Source organism: Pelodiscus sinensis, chromosome 3 (assembly GCF_049634645.1).
Source record: "Pelodiscus sinensis isolate JC-2024 chromosome 3, ASM4963464v1, whole genome shotgun sequence".
In the NCBI taxonomy this organism is placed as follows: Eukaryota; Metazoa; Chordata; order Testudines; family Trionychidae; genus Pelodiscus; species Pelodiscus sinensis.
In genome coordinates, this window is record NC_134713.1 from 199,807,031 (window position 1) to 199,821,003 (window position 13,973).

Consider the following 13,973-nt stretch of genomic DNA (forward strand, 5'->3'; position numbering starts at 1 on the left):
TGTTCTTGCCAGCCTCCCTGCACCAGCCCCACCCCAGCCCCGAGTCTTGTTCAGGACTGAGGTCAGTAGGGGGCGCTCCGGCGGCAGCAGCTGGCTGCTCGGAGAGGCAGGCAGGGGCAAAGACTGGAAGCTGCAGGCATGGCTGCCTCTGCACACCCCCTTCCCCAATGCCAGTGTCGGGGCACTCCTCCCCTCAGCACCATGCTCGCTGGGCCTGGCACACCCCTTGTACACCAGGCAAATCTAGTGCCATAGGGTGCGAGGCCCTGCCCCAGCCCCGGCTCATCCTGGCCTTGCCGTCCTCTGTGGCTGGGACACCACCACAAAATACGTCTGCTCCCCACGGAGCTGCACGCTGGGGTCTCTGCCCTCCCCTTTGCCTGTGGGGTTCTGCGGTGCGGGGGACCCAGTCCGGCCAGCTCAGGCTGCCGCAGGGCTGGGCTGAGCTCAGGGCCTTAGAGTGCATTTAGGCGTGCTCTGCCTCTACGCACGTGGGCTTGCAAAGGGTTAAAAAGCGAGGGTGTTTGTTTGCTAGGGAGCACAGCAGCTGGTTAGGCAGCTGGCAGAGACGGTTAGAAAGACGTGGGGGGAGGCCTGAGGGTGCGGAGAGGAGGGCTGGAGGTCCCTTTGCCTGCTGCATTGCTATGCCTGGCTCAGAAGCTGCAGCCTCTCGCCATGGGCCTGCCCTGGTGGCTGCTTGGGCAGCTCTTGGCCACCACAGTATTTCAGCTCCTGCTCCGTGAGTATGCCTATCCCCAGGGGCTCCTCTTGCTTCACTCAGCTCCGTGCTCTCCAGGACTGCAGGGGAAAGGACTGGCCAGCACGTACGTCTGTGAAATGATTCCCCACGCCCTGCAAAGGTGCAGCCAGGCCCTGGGGTCTTGTGCCAAGGAAGCGTAGCGAGGGTGGGGAAGCCAGGCATGGACCTAACCCCTACCTGGGCACTAACAGCTGGCGAGCAAGAATACGCACCCCACAAAGCAATCCTTCCCAAGAGTTTTGACACCAGTTTTAGCCTCGCTGCTCCCAGTCAGAAGGGTTCTAAGGTCAGGGAGGTCTTGTGGCCAATATGCGTTGCTAACGGGCTGCCTGTTCTCCCCCCAGGCAGCGCTGCAGTCCCTTTCCCCACCTTGGCGCCCCCACTTACCATGGTTGTGAATGGCGAGAGGAAGACCCTGGTGGTCTGTGTGGTGAGCGATCTCTCCCAGGACACTGCAAACGCCATTTGGTTTTCGAATGAGAATGGGAGTGTCCTGGACTCCTTCACCTACGGCGTGTCCAGGGAGGAAGACGGCACGTTCAGCACAGTCTCTCACCTCTCCGTCAACACCACAGATCTGGAGTCCTGGGAATCTCTCGCCTGTCACGTGAGGCAGAACAGAACCACCCAGGTGTGGAGTGCCAGGTCCCTGCCAATCTCTGGTAAGTCCCAAGTCGAGAGACTTTCCATCACCACAGACCACATTGCTGTCACTTCCCTGCCCCCATCTCCCTCCATCACCCGTCCCCCGGAGCCATGCATTCCTCCCCTGGGTCACACTGTGCTTTCCCTGAATGACCTGGGGGAGAAAGTGAGGGTCCAGCGGTGGCCCACTGCCCATTTACAACAATGCAAAGAGCAAACACCAGGTGGTTCATTCAAAATCAGCACCCTGGGGAAAAATAAAGCTATCCCAAAGGGTCCCCCTCCCCCATGGGGACAACTGTCACCCAAGGAGAGCTTGATTAATGGCAAATATGCTACAAAAGGGTCAAGAAATCTCTAGACTCAGCAGAGCCACAGAGGTGATGTTATTCCTGCAGCTATGGGAGAGAGATGTAGGAGAGAGGAGACTCACGTGGGAAGGAGAAACGCAGGCAGCTCGCTGCATTAGAGATCTCTACAGGGAAATGCGCCAGAGTCTGCTTGAAGCTAGCCTTCCACTACATGCCCAATTTCGACACACACACACACCTCTCATCACCAACCTTTCTGCATTTCATAAGCTTAGTCTATCAATCTTTCTGAAAAGACTGAGGAAATTGGACCAAGCACTTCATCAACAAATACTTTGAAACAACATTTGCAAAAATAAGGATGTGGCGAAAAACTGTGTTGAGCTAAGATTCTAAATATCCTTCAACAACAGGTACATCAGGAGTGAACTTGAGAACACTGCAGCTGCTTTTCCATAGGCATGTGGCTATTAATTATTTAACTCCAGTTTTCGGACGTGTTTTGCCTGGATCTAACATAGTACATACAGAGCCGTAACTCTTTCAAGCCTGGGCATGCCACTTTTCCATACAAGGATGAGATCAGGTCCCTGGGGCACCATATGTCTGGGAAATTGTTTTGATCAGTGATGTTTTAGATGGTGGCACTGCATATTCATTAGACTGAAATGTGGCTGTGGCAGAGTTAGAAATCACAAAAGCGGGAAATGAACAAATCCGTACAACAACAGCCTTAGCACCCATCTCTTACCCATTTGGTGATGGGGGGTAAGAGGACTGTCAAAAGCTGAAGGAGGAGTCAGTCACTTGACTCCCGTGGAGAAGCAATGTGGGTGGAGAAGCTACCTCCTATGTCTTGTTTGTGGCTTGAAAAATCACCTCTGTAGTCCTTAGCTCAATGTTACTCTCACCGCAAAAATCGCTTGTTGCTTTGCCCAACTTTTGGTGACACGTCTGTGAAGCAGCAGTTTTCTGCATTTAAAATCCTAGTGCAGGAAAAAAGCTAAGCCAGCGTGTGACCTTTCTAAGCTTTGTCCATTTCACCAGCAGAGCTTATGAGGTAAATGGTCCAGGGGCACTTGGTGTATCCATCCTAAGAATGTTAAAAAGCAGTAAATTAAGTAACTGTGGGCCACAGCATAAAGCTTACCCTGCAGCACAGCTGGCTCCCTGGGAGCAAAGCCAGTGCATGCCAGGACCTGGCTCCCAGCTGCCAGCCCCATTCTCGGGGAGCCAGCTGTACTGCGGAGGTTTATACTGCAGAGCCCGCAGTGTGCAGCAGCAGCTGGCTCCCCATGAGCCGGTGCATGCTAGAAGCTGGCTTTTAAGCTGGCTCCCTGCATATACTGGCTCCCCCCTGCTGGACCTGCTCCCAGGGAGCCTGCTGCTGCCCCATGATGCTGCCTCTGATACAGAGCCAACAGTGTGGGGTGGCAGCCAGCTCCCCGGGAGCAGGACCAGGAGCCAGCATGTAACCATTATGGTAACTGATAAGCTCATGCTTATCAGTTAACCCTTTAAAGTTTTATTATTACATCCCTAGTACATCCCTTCTGTCAGCTAGTTGCACATCGAAATGTATACATCCAGTGAGGTGCTTTCACGTAACTACTTAAATAATTGATTATGCCTCCTCAGCCCTACCTCTTCAAACACTCCTGTCTCATATTAAAACTTGCAAAATAGAGGATCTTCATTAAAGGGTGTTTACATATTAAACACAAAGTTTAAAAGTTGAGTTGTTTGCATTATCTGTGCAAAGAAAGAAGAGGGTGGGGGAGCAGCTTGTTTCAAAGCAAGAAGAGTGTGTATTGCATAATCAAGAAAGATCTATGTCAACCCAAAAGGTGAATGAATTAGAAAGTTCTGAGAACATGGAAGCAGGAGGTTGTGGTGGGTTAGCCCTGCAATCGGTACTGTTACAATTAGTATAGTTCCTCCTACTAACAGTTTTAACTCTGTCCTGTAGAAGACCACCTGGAAGAGCCGTGTCTGGATGAAGACCAAAGTGGTAAGTTATAACTCTTCGTTCCTCCTGGCACATTCACACTGCCCATTTGAATCCTGCCCATTCTGTGATGGAAACAGAAGGGCTGGGGAAAGAGGTGTGTAGACACCACCTCTGGCGTAAGCCTTTTCTGAAAATGAACATCTGAACGAACATCCAGGTCTGGGGTAGTTAAGTTATTCCAGATTTGCAGCAGTGTAAATGAAAGCAGGGTTTTACCTAGTACGTCCAAGAGTTTTCATCGCTGGGTGAAAGACGCAGATTGCGAAGTGACTAATCCTTGCCACCTAAACTTCTGTATGTCAGAAGTTCTCTCTGTCTCGAGGAAAGAGGTTGTCAGTAGCATTGCTCTTAGAGCCTTTCTGTAATGCAACCCCTGGATCTGCACTCACCATAGCAGATGTGCATTCAGAATCTCCATATCACCACTCAAAAGGAAACTGACCTGCTCTGGAAGAGCAGCTGATCTTCCGAGTTGAGAAGTCAGCTCTCCAATAGAGCAGGTCAGGAAATTTTCATAGAAACATTATTTTATCTCAAAATGTAGATCCCTCAAATCTAACTCACTTGTAGACCAGGGTCAGTTTTAATGAATCTCCTGATCTGAATCATTTTTGGAAAAAAAATTGAAGTTGGCAAAACAGTGTGACCTGACGGTTTCTAAACACTAAGGCTATGTCAAGACTACGTAGAATTTTCAAAAGAGGATATGCAAGTTCTGTGGGAATTTGCATATCTTATTCCAATCTCACTTTCAAAAGAAGACCTTTCAAAAGTGAAAGTAGTCTGGATGCGTTTGTTTTTTTTTTTTTCAGGAAAAACACCTTTTCGGAAAAAAAAACGCTCTTCCTTAAAGATTCTTTTGAAAGTGGGATTGGAAGAAGATATGCAAATTTTCTTTGGGAAAAAAATGTAGTTTAGACGTGCCCTAAATGTTAGTCATCTGGTTTGAAAGAGATTTACATCTGAAATGTAAGTTAACTGGGAAAAAAGCCAAAGCAAAAGTTTGAAACAGAAAGGAAATGTTTTGAAATTATTGCAACAAAATGGTTCAATTGATCTGAAAAGGTTTTGGTTTTTTGAACATTTTAGATTGACTTTTTGTCTTTATTCAAGACAGGAAAAAAAATGTGAACTTTCAGAACTATTTGTGGGATGGAAGAATCATTTGTGAAGTGGTCTCTGAGGCTATAAAGTGCCACAAAATAATAACCAGGATGCTAAATCCACATTTCACTGTGAGATGCTGTTCAGTGCAAGGGCTGGAGAGAAATCCTCCAATATTACCTGTCAACATTACAGATTTCCAGTGATGCCGTCCTGGCAGTAATGTCAAGAAAGGAACAATTTCATCAACACTTATCCCCTATACAGTGTAGCTTGCCAGGATCATCTGGAATCTCTCTCTCAATCCATTTCCTTGCCAAGGCAGGGACCTAGGGCAAGTCAGTCCCTCCTATTGTCTACCAATGGCACATAACAGTCTAGTCTTCTGTGAGCTGTAGTGTTTTGGTCTAATTTCAAGTGTTAACACGCAGGTGCTGGGTGTGATTAATGTCCTGTGATCTATAGGAGGTCAAGTTACAATGATCTAGTGATTACTTTTGGCCTTAAACTCTATCCCCTCTACCTGTTAGTTGTAAACAGGTGGGGGAAGTAGAGGGACAGGATAACACATGGAATAGGACCGTGTGATTCTTAGCAATGATCTCAGCTCACCACCTTTCCAATCATTTTCAGGATGCAGTTTTTGATGTACATCATGGCAGAAGTGAGTCTGGGGAAGGGACATGGAAGAGGATACAGTAGCGGCTTTATTGCTTTCACCTGGAAGCTGTTCTGATTAGTAGGGGGCAGTGTAGGCCAGTATGTCAGAATCCTTGTGGAGATTGGCACTGGTGGAATGAAGGGGAGAACTGACTTTGCATAAGGTAACAGGCTGGATAGGTGGAGCCTGATAGAGGGACGTTGTGGGGGGTTTGGAAGTATGGACAAGAAGTCAGTGTTTGTGATGGGAGATGAGCCAGTGGATGAATTTTAAAAGGGGCATGATGTAGCCAAAGCATGGAAGATGATTGTGGCAGCTGCATTTTGAATGCATTTGAGAAGGAGAGGGGGCAAGCACTGAGGCCAGCAAGGAGGAGGAAAGAGCAGGGTCAATGCATAAGACAATCAAGGCCCCGAGACGAATTTTGGCTATGTGGGCAGAGAGGGATATAGGCAGAGCTTGGATGTGTAGGTGAAAAGAGATGGCAAAATCCAAGAGGAAGCCATGTCTACCGTTTTACAGAAGGCGAAATGGAGTCACAGAGTCAATTATTTAATTATCAAAATAATTTATGTCAGTAAATGGTATAGAGGGTACACTTACTAAGTTACCCTTTGGAGGGGAAGATTAAAATTCAATCTGGATAAACTATAAAAATTATCTGGAGTAAATAGGATGACAATCAATAAGGACAAATTCAAAGTGCTCTGCTTGGAAAGGTACAATCAATTGCACATAGAAAATGGGAAATGACTGCGTAGGAAGGAATACCATAGAAATACCATAGGAATACCACTGGGAATATCAGTGGATCAGGAGCTAAATAACACAGTGAAACACGGTTGCAAAAAAAGCAAATAATTCTGGGCTGTATCAGCAGGAGTGTTATATGCCAGACAAGTAATTCTATTCTAGTCCATGCAGATTTAGGCCTCAGCTGGAGTACTGTGTCCAATTTTGAGTGCCATATTTCAGGAAAGATGTGGACAAACTGGAGAAAGTTGAGGAGAGCAACAAAAACGATGGAAGATCTAGAAAACATGACTTATCAGGGAAGTCTGAAAAAACTGGGGTTGTTTAGTCTGGAAAAAAAGACTGGGGGTAAAAACGGAACATTATTCTCCTATACATAAAAGGTTGTTACAAGGAGGAAGGTGATGAATTGTTCTTCTTAACGTCTGCAGACAGGACAAGAAGCAATGGGCTTAAATTGCAGCAAGGGTTTGCAATTTAGATTGGACATTAGGAAAAACTTCCTAACTGTCAGGGTAGTTAATCACTGGAACAAAATTGCCCAGGGACGTTGTGGAATCGCCAGCATTGGAGGTTTTTAACAACAGGTTAGACACGTGCCTGTAAGGAATGGTCAGTTATTACATAGCCCTGCACTGAGTGCAGGGGACTGGACTAAGGGACCTCAGTAAGTCACCTCCAGTCCTACACTTTTAGGAATCTGTGGTCACTCAGTGAGTGGGTGGCAAATCTGCTAAGTCACTAGAGTTCCCAGCGCCCAGGCCAGAGCTGCTTGGTTCTCATAATGTTGGCTGCAAGTGAGACAGAAATAAAACAGCCGTAAGATTTCTTTATAATCACTCTGATGAAACCAATGAATGTGCTACACTAAGTACCTGAGTTCTGAAGGAGGTGCATTAGGCCTTTCAGACTGACTCCTATTGCTTAAACCAGGGGTCTCCAACCTACAGCCCCGCCAGAGCATTGCACATGGCACAGCCTGCTTCAACACAATATAGTAAAAGCTGATTTATTAGTGTGTTGGCATCATGCTTGCATCATTTTAGTTTACACAAGAGTGTAAACAGACAATACTTTACAGAGAAACAACCTACCTAAATGCATACAAACAAGTGAACCTAAAATATAAATCAGTAAAGGTGACTTTGTCTAAGTGAGAGCTGTTTGGCTCTCACAAGGTTGTGCTTAGGTTTATGTGGTTCTCTTGTACAATCAGGTTGGGCACTCTGGTCACACACAGTCCCAATAGCGATCATTGGTAATACTTGTGTGTGGCACTTCAGGGCCTGATGAGGTACATTATTTCTATCTGTTGCAGCTCAGCCTGACTATTCACAAACCCTGCTGCTCTTGGCCATCCGTGTGCTATTGCTGAAGTTTCTTCTGTTTGACGTATTGATCACCTGCAGCTTCCTCTTCAAAGGGTAAGACTCCATAACACAGGAAAACTGTAGAGTACAAGGGGACTCTAGTCGTGGCATCCAGTTGCTAGGAAGCTGCAAGAACTTCAGAAGTTATTAAATTGTTGGCAGCAATTAACAAAATAATGAGGTGACTTGAGAGGCCACCATTCTGCAGAAAACAATTCTGCAAATGCAGCTTTCAGCTGAACGTAGGAGACTTTCAGTGATGTAAAGTGGTGCTTAGGGTTCATTTAGAAACAGGTTGGATCACAGCTAGGTCCTAGTTCCTATCCTGACTGTGCTTCAGTCTTGGAATGTCTCCATCCCCTGTGCTGGAGTAGGAATTGCATTCCTCAGTCTTAGCCACCATTAGCAGCCTGAGTTTTCAGCTGGGAAGTAACAGTTAAGTGGACAAGACACTAGAGGGAGAAAAACAGAGGCAGAGCTAGTCAAGCTGTGACTTGCCTCAGGAAGGCTAGTCCCTCCCCCAATCCCCACAAGATCTTCAGCACCTTCAATCACTGCCCCAACCCAGCTCTCCTCCTCTCCCCATTTCTCTCTCTTCTTTATCTGCTCCTCCTCCTTGTAGGCAGAGTAGACGTAGCTGTGTAGGCAGGGCCTAGGACATTAGAGGAACAAGGTGTAGCAGGCAATATCGATCTCCTTGTGCTGCTTGGTGGAACTTAGCACAGCACGGGATGGAAGTGATTGTCCCCTAGATGCCAGAGGAGGCAGCCATTTCTCTCAGGAGGAAGCGGGGATGCTGTTGTCAGAGCTGCTCCCAGCTCACTAGTGGAGTCAGGGGCTGCCACATATTAGGGATGTTAAATTTAAATGAATTAACTAATTGAATAGTCCATGGGACTTCCATCAACTATTCAAGTAGTCAATAAGGGCACCTCCTCCTTTGAACTGTAGCAAGAGCCCTGCCAGGCTCCTGCGCACCTGAGCCTTTGAAACGTACAGGAGCCCCAGTGGGGCTCTTGTACATTACAAAAGCAGAAGCCCAAGGGGCCAGCAGGGAGTCCCTCGCTGGCCCCATGCTCCCTGCTCGGCTTCTGCTTTTGAACCGTAGCAAGAGCCCTGCTAGGGCTCTAGTACATTTCAAAAGCAGAATCCCAGCAGAAGCGGCATGAGCAGAGACTGCTTTCAGTCCCCACTGGCACCATTTCCTGCTGTGCCTCTACCTCCCCTGCTTTGCACAGAGACGGTGCTGGGGGGAACCGGCTTTTAAGTTGGCTCTCACCAGCTCCTGCTCCCCCCTTGCTGCCTCTCTCTGATCGAGGCAGCAAGAGGGGGAAGCAACTAGTCACATCACTAGCCGACTATCTGATAAGCATAAGCTTATCAGATAGGGATGTAAGCAACTGGTCAACTACCACATATATGCTGGCAGAGTTGTCTGCACTGCAGTTTGCAAACTCCAGCACTGGCTCTGCACCCAGAGGTTATGAACACTCTGCCAGTTGTTAGCCAGCCCCACAAAAGGAATAATTTGCAGAGGTGCTGAACACCTGCAGCACCTACTGACTTAAGCAGAGTTTGGGGTGCCCCACCCATCTAAAAGCCAAGTTATCCTGTGCATTGTCCTCTTGCTGGAATGAGAGCAAGAGGACAATACTTGTTTGCGGAACGTTGTAGCTTGGCAAAACATCATCCATCTCTGCAGCACATTCCTAGGTCAGCCTTGTAGAGCAGCAAGCATGTGAAGAGCAAGTAAAGACTGGAAAGCAGAGGCACGATAGAAAATATTCCTTGCCCTCTGCTATCCTCACCTTATTACAACGTTTCATCTCCTTTCAGGGGACGCCAAGCTCTGCCACTGAACTCTACAAATAGTTCATCTGCTCTGGATTGGTTGGGCTATGGAGAACCAGGCTCGCCTGTCAGCATGGAGAGAGGACCAAGGCAAAGAATGAGTCGGACAGAGCTAGTGACAGGAGCTAGCCATCCCATGGGTGGCAGAGAGAGAGCTTCTCACACCATTTCCTTAAACCTTTCACCCTTCTGAGCTAGAGCAAATCAACTGACCCACCAGAAGCTGTCCTCGCAGGAGGACTTGTGCAGTTTACAAGGTGTTGTGCTTGATTTGCTCACCTCTCTACCTGCTACACTGATGTCAGCCAAGACAGGAGCAGTGATGAGCACGTACCATGTGCAGAATAGATGGTTGCAAGCTGGACCGAAGCGTAGGACAGAAGACAACAAACCTAGGCTAATGGTGTACCAAGGCGAGTGGGCTCAGTTTTCCCTCTTGGTCAGAAGTTTTCCTTTTTATATTTGTTTTTTATTGATGTCTTAACGGGATAAACGGCACAGTTTACAGAGGAACATGGCGCTCATAAGCTGCAGCAATGTACTAGTAATACTGATACAGGGCTCATCTCCAGAGCTCCACTTGCAAACGCCAGGAAACACCTTGCTGGTAAAGAAAACCCTTTTTGGGGCAAAGAGAGCAGTTTGTTCTCAGAGTCAGCATGTAGGAAAACTCGCTGGAAAAGTCCTTTGGCTTTTTGGATATAAACAAAAAAACAAAAACACTGACTTTTGAATTTTTTTTAAACAGACAAAACTATTGGTTTCATTCAGCAAACAGTTCTAGACCCTCCCAAACATGCATTTTGTGGAGAAACAATACATTGGGGAAAAAAGTCCCCAGTTCTACTGTTCACACAAATAAAATCCAATCATTGCAAAAATCATGTACAGTCTGAAACGCTCTCAATCCATGTGTAGTTGTTTCTCTCTAGATTAATAACCTCTTCCTGCACAGCTTATTTTTTTGTATCCAAATGCATCTGCTCCAGTTGCAACAGGTGAGAGAGAAGCTCAAAGGCTCCCTCTTCTCAGGTTTTTATAAGGGAAATCAGAAGTAGGGAAAACCCTTTGGAGGCCCAAGGAATCTATCCTGCCTTTTGCACAGGAATCTGCTTCTTTTGCGAATGAGGAGAAGGAAAAGCCCAACCTATTTCATAAACAATTATAATACAGGCAGTCCTCAGGTTACATGGATCCGACTTACATCAGATCCCTACTTACAAACGGGGTGAGGCAACCCCACACTAGCTGCTTCCCCCCAGCAGACCAGGGAGACGCGGAGTGGCTTTTCTCAGCAGACATCTCAGCTTGAGAATAAAGAACTGAGGGAAGTGAGGTGTGGGAGAATAAAACTGAGCTCTGGAGAAATGTTTGGCTAGAGTTTCCCCTACAATATGTACCAGTTCCGACTTACATACAAATTCAACTTGAGAACAAACCTACAGTCCCTATCTTGTACGTAACCCAGGGACTGCCTGTAAAGTCAAACCTGTACAGAACATCCTCATGTGTCCACATTTTTCTGTAACGTGTGTACAGAATACAGTGATGGCAAATGGCTATCCCAGACCTCTTTGTCCATAGCTCTCGCAGCCAACATTTCTGGCTCTTGGGTACTGAAAAAAGAATAATACATTCACCGGTTCTGGCAGCCACAGCAAAGGGTAACTTGGGCATGAAATGAGGGTGGGTGCAAAAAGTGTGGAGAGGGAACTGAATGAAACAAGGTGGGGTGGGGGAGAGGAGCAGATGGTTCAAGCACTCAGAAGCCTATACAAACTATTCAGGCTGAATGGATAGAAAGCAGGGTTTTATGCAAATGAAATAATTTGGGTATTTAACTGGTATAATTTGTATACACAGCACCATGCACCACGCTTGCAAATAAAAGAACCACACAGACTGACCCCCGACTTGCTTTATGCCCACTGTTTCCAAGATCATTCTAGGGGAGCAGGGGCTAGCTGGATAAGAGGATAGGGTAGGCTGTCTGGGAGCAGGGCAGATAAGCACAGGCCAGGTAGGGGTGTCTGTGCCCTCTGTATGTTCTCATCTCCCTGCATCAGGACCTGCTTTGGGTTCCGAGTCCCAAACTAGCTAGTCTGTGAATCCCCTAAAGCAAGGCTACTCAACACATGGCCCATTTGTTTGCGGCTCGTGGTGTAGTTTGGGTTTATGTGGGGCTCAACACATGGCCTGCGGGTGGGAGCCAAAACAAAAAAGGTAGTCAATATAATGATCTTCTGTTGACATGTGTTTTAGGAGTTAAATTCCTGAACTGTCATTGCTCATCAAAAGTGCTGGCATAAGGGTGAAAATCGGGTAAATATTGCATTTTATTAATATCAGCAGAACTGTCTTAAATGGGGCCTGTGTTTTGCATAATCTTGCCTTAAATTTTAATTCATGCCCATCAGAGTGAAAGAAGCTACAGCCGGTCCCCGAGTTGCGAATGGTCTACTTACGACTGTTTGCATTTACAACCGAAGCTATCGTAAATGGCGGACCCCGAGTTACGAACGCGATCCACGCTTACGAACAGCACGGTCGCGTGTAACTCTATGGGGTCCAACTTATGAACAAACCGAGTTACAACCAATTGCTTGGTCCGTAACCAGTTCATAAGTCAGGAAGAGGCTGTATTTGCATGTATATGCAACCACACTTACGTTGCAGCCCTTATCATTGTGGCCCCCAGGGCTTCCAAAGTTAAGTAGCCCTGCCCTAGAGCAATGGTTTTCAAACTTTTTAGACTTGTGTACCCATTTTCAAATAGGGTACATGGTAGACTACCTTATCTTAGATAGGATCATAATATACCTATGAAAGCAGAACAAAAACCTCTAAGGAATAACATGATTCAACAACATACAGGTCTTGGAGAGTGTCATCCTAGATACAATTATTGTTGTTAATGAACTTTATTATATATACTTTCACTTTGGATAAAAGTAGTCCCTCAAACAAGTTACTAATTGTTCCAAACGTTGAAATGACAATGAAAACTTCCCATTTATTGTAATTAAATAAATTAAGGGTCCATGCTGATCTCAATCACTCAGACATAATCCACGGTAGCCTGTTCATGACTAAGCATTTAAAAATGTCAAATCAGGTATTCTTGTTCATAATAGATACAGAAAAGGAGGCAAAGAAAAGTTCACTATCAATGCATTTTTACAGCTGACCTGGGTAATACAAAAAATATATTGGCATTTTTAAATTCTTGGTGACTCATGTATAGTATTTACAGATGCTAATTAAAAATAATATAAATGCTTACCTATCAGTATGATGGATGTCTTTGCTTTACAAATTGCAGATAGCAGGGAAAATTGGATAGAGTTTCAATTGCACAAGTTGTTTTCAGCATTTAATCTTGGATGGTATACAGTCTCAAACAATCACCATGAGGGCAGAGAATCCAATCTCGCAAAGGTATGATGTAGAGAAGGGCATCAGAAATTTGAAAGTTTGTTTTGATAGGTCTGGGTAATCTTCCATTCTTTACACCCAAAAGTCTGCCAAACATTTGCATACACACTCTAATTTAAGCCCGCCATTACAAGAGAGATCTAAAAGTTTTTCCTGCTCACATACTGGCAGAGATATTCAGGCACTGAAATAGATTGCATATCCAGGCATTTGCATTGTCCATTTTGGGGAAATATTTTCTAAGTTGTTGGCTAAGTTGTTGCAAGTGCTCCATAATGTCAGCATTCACACTCTTACATAATGGCATGTGGTAATTTGTTGCAAGAAATTCTAGCAAAGTTAAAAAGTAGCTACACCAAAATAGTCGGTTCTTAATCATGGATTGGATTTTGTCTTGTTTCAAAAATAGTAGTGCTAAGGCCATGAAGGCCTAAACTGAGCTCACTATGTAAAGAAAAATGTGGGCCAAGCTGAAGCCAGGCAGCATCTTCCCATATAGGTGACTCATGGTAGCACTCAGGAGGCGCACCACCACTGATGTCCCTACCATTTAACATTAAAATTTTAATTACTAAATGGGGTGCCCCCTCTCTGCACCCTCTCCAGCTGCAGGTACCAGTCACCACTGTCTGTCTTCCAAGCAAGTAGGGGAGGTGGTCAGTAAAATAATAATAATAATAATAATAATAATAATAATTGATGCTCACTGCACAGCTCAAAGAATCGTGACAGCACTTTGCCATACAACAGCCAAAGAGCCTTGGTGTTCATTAGGAGCATCAAACGTTCACTTCCCATTTTGTGTCTCAGAATTTTCTTGACTGTAGATACTGACCCTTAATGAAGTTAACCATTTTGACAGCATCAGACAACACTGACAATAAGTCTTCAGTATTCTGGGAGAAGAAAGGACTTCTTTGTGGATGCAGCACTGCACCCACGTGGCTTGTGTGGCTTTGTCCTTGATTCAAAACATGACCCCACCGTGCTTTCCTATAGTCAATTTTGCCTCACCAGTAGAAACCCCTACACAGTGCAACCAGTCAATTCTATTCTCACTCATGAAGTTACC

General features: G+C 45.8%; 1 protein-coding gene across 1 annotated transcript; it reads left to right on the forward strand.

Moving 5' to 3' along the window:
• The first annotated feature begins 550 nt into the window (after positions 1 to 550).
• Positions 551 to 10,211, forward strand: PTCRA (pre T cell antigen receptor alpha). Its single transcript, XM_006135949.4, has 5 exons — positions 551 to 739; positions 1,105 to 1,422; positions 3,686 to 3,727; positions 7,564 to 7,669; positions 9,452 to 10,211. Exons 1-5 carry the CDS (start codon positions 676 to 678, stop codon positions 9,657 to 9,659), a joined length of 738 nt encoding a protein of 245 aa, XP_006136011.1. The 5' UTR covers positions 551 to 675; the 3' UTR covers positions 9,660 to 10,211.
• The last annotated feature ends 3,762 nt before the right edge of the window (positions 10,212 to 13,973 follow it).

What these genes read in the sequence shown, in the direction of transcription:
- PTCRA (XM_006135949.4), top strand. Translation starts at nt 676, where the DNA reads ATGGGCCTGCCCTGGTGGCTGCTTGGGCAGCTCTTGGCCACCACAGTA. An exon ending in AGTATTTCAGCTCCTGCTCC is followed by an intron (nt 740 to 1,104) that starts GTGAGTATGCCT and finishes TTCTCCCCCCAG; the next exon opens with GCAGCGCTGCAGTCCCTTTC. An exon ending in TGCAGCTTCCTCTTCAAAGG is followed by an intron (nt 7,670 to 9,451) that starts GTAAGACTCCAT and finishes ATCTCCTTTCAG; the next exon opens with GGGACGCCAAGCTCTGCCAC.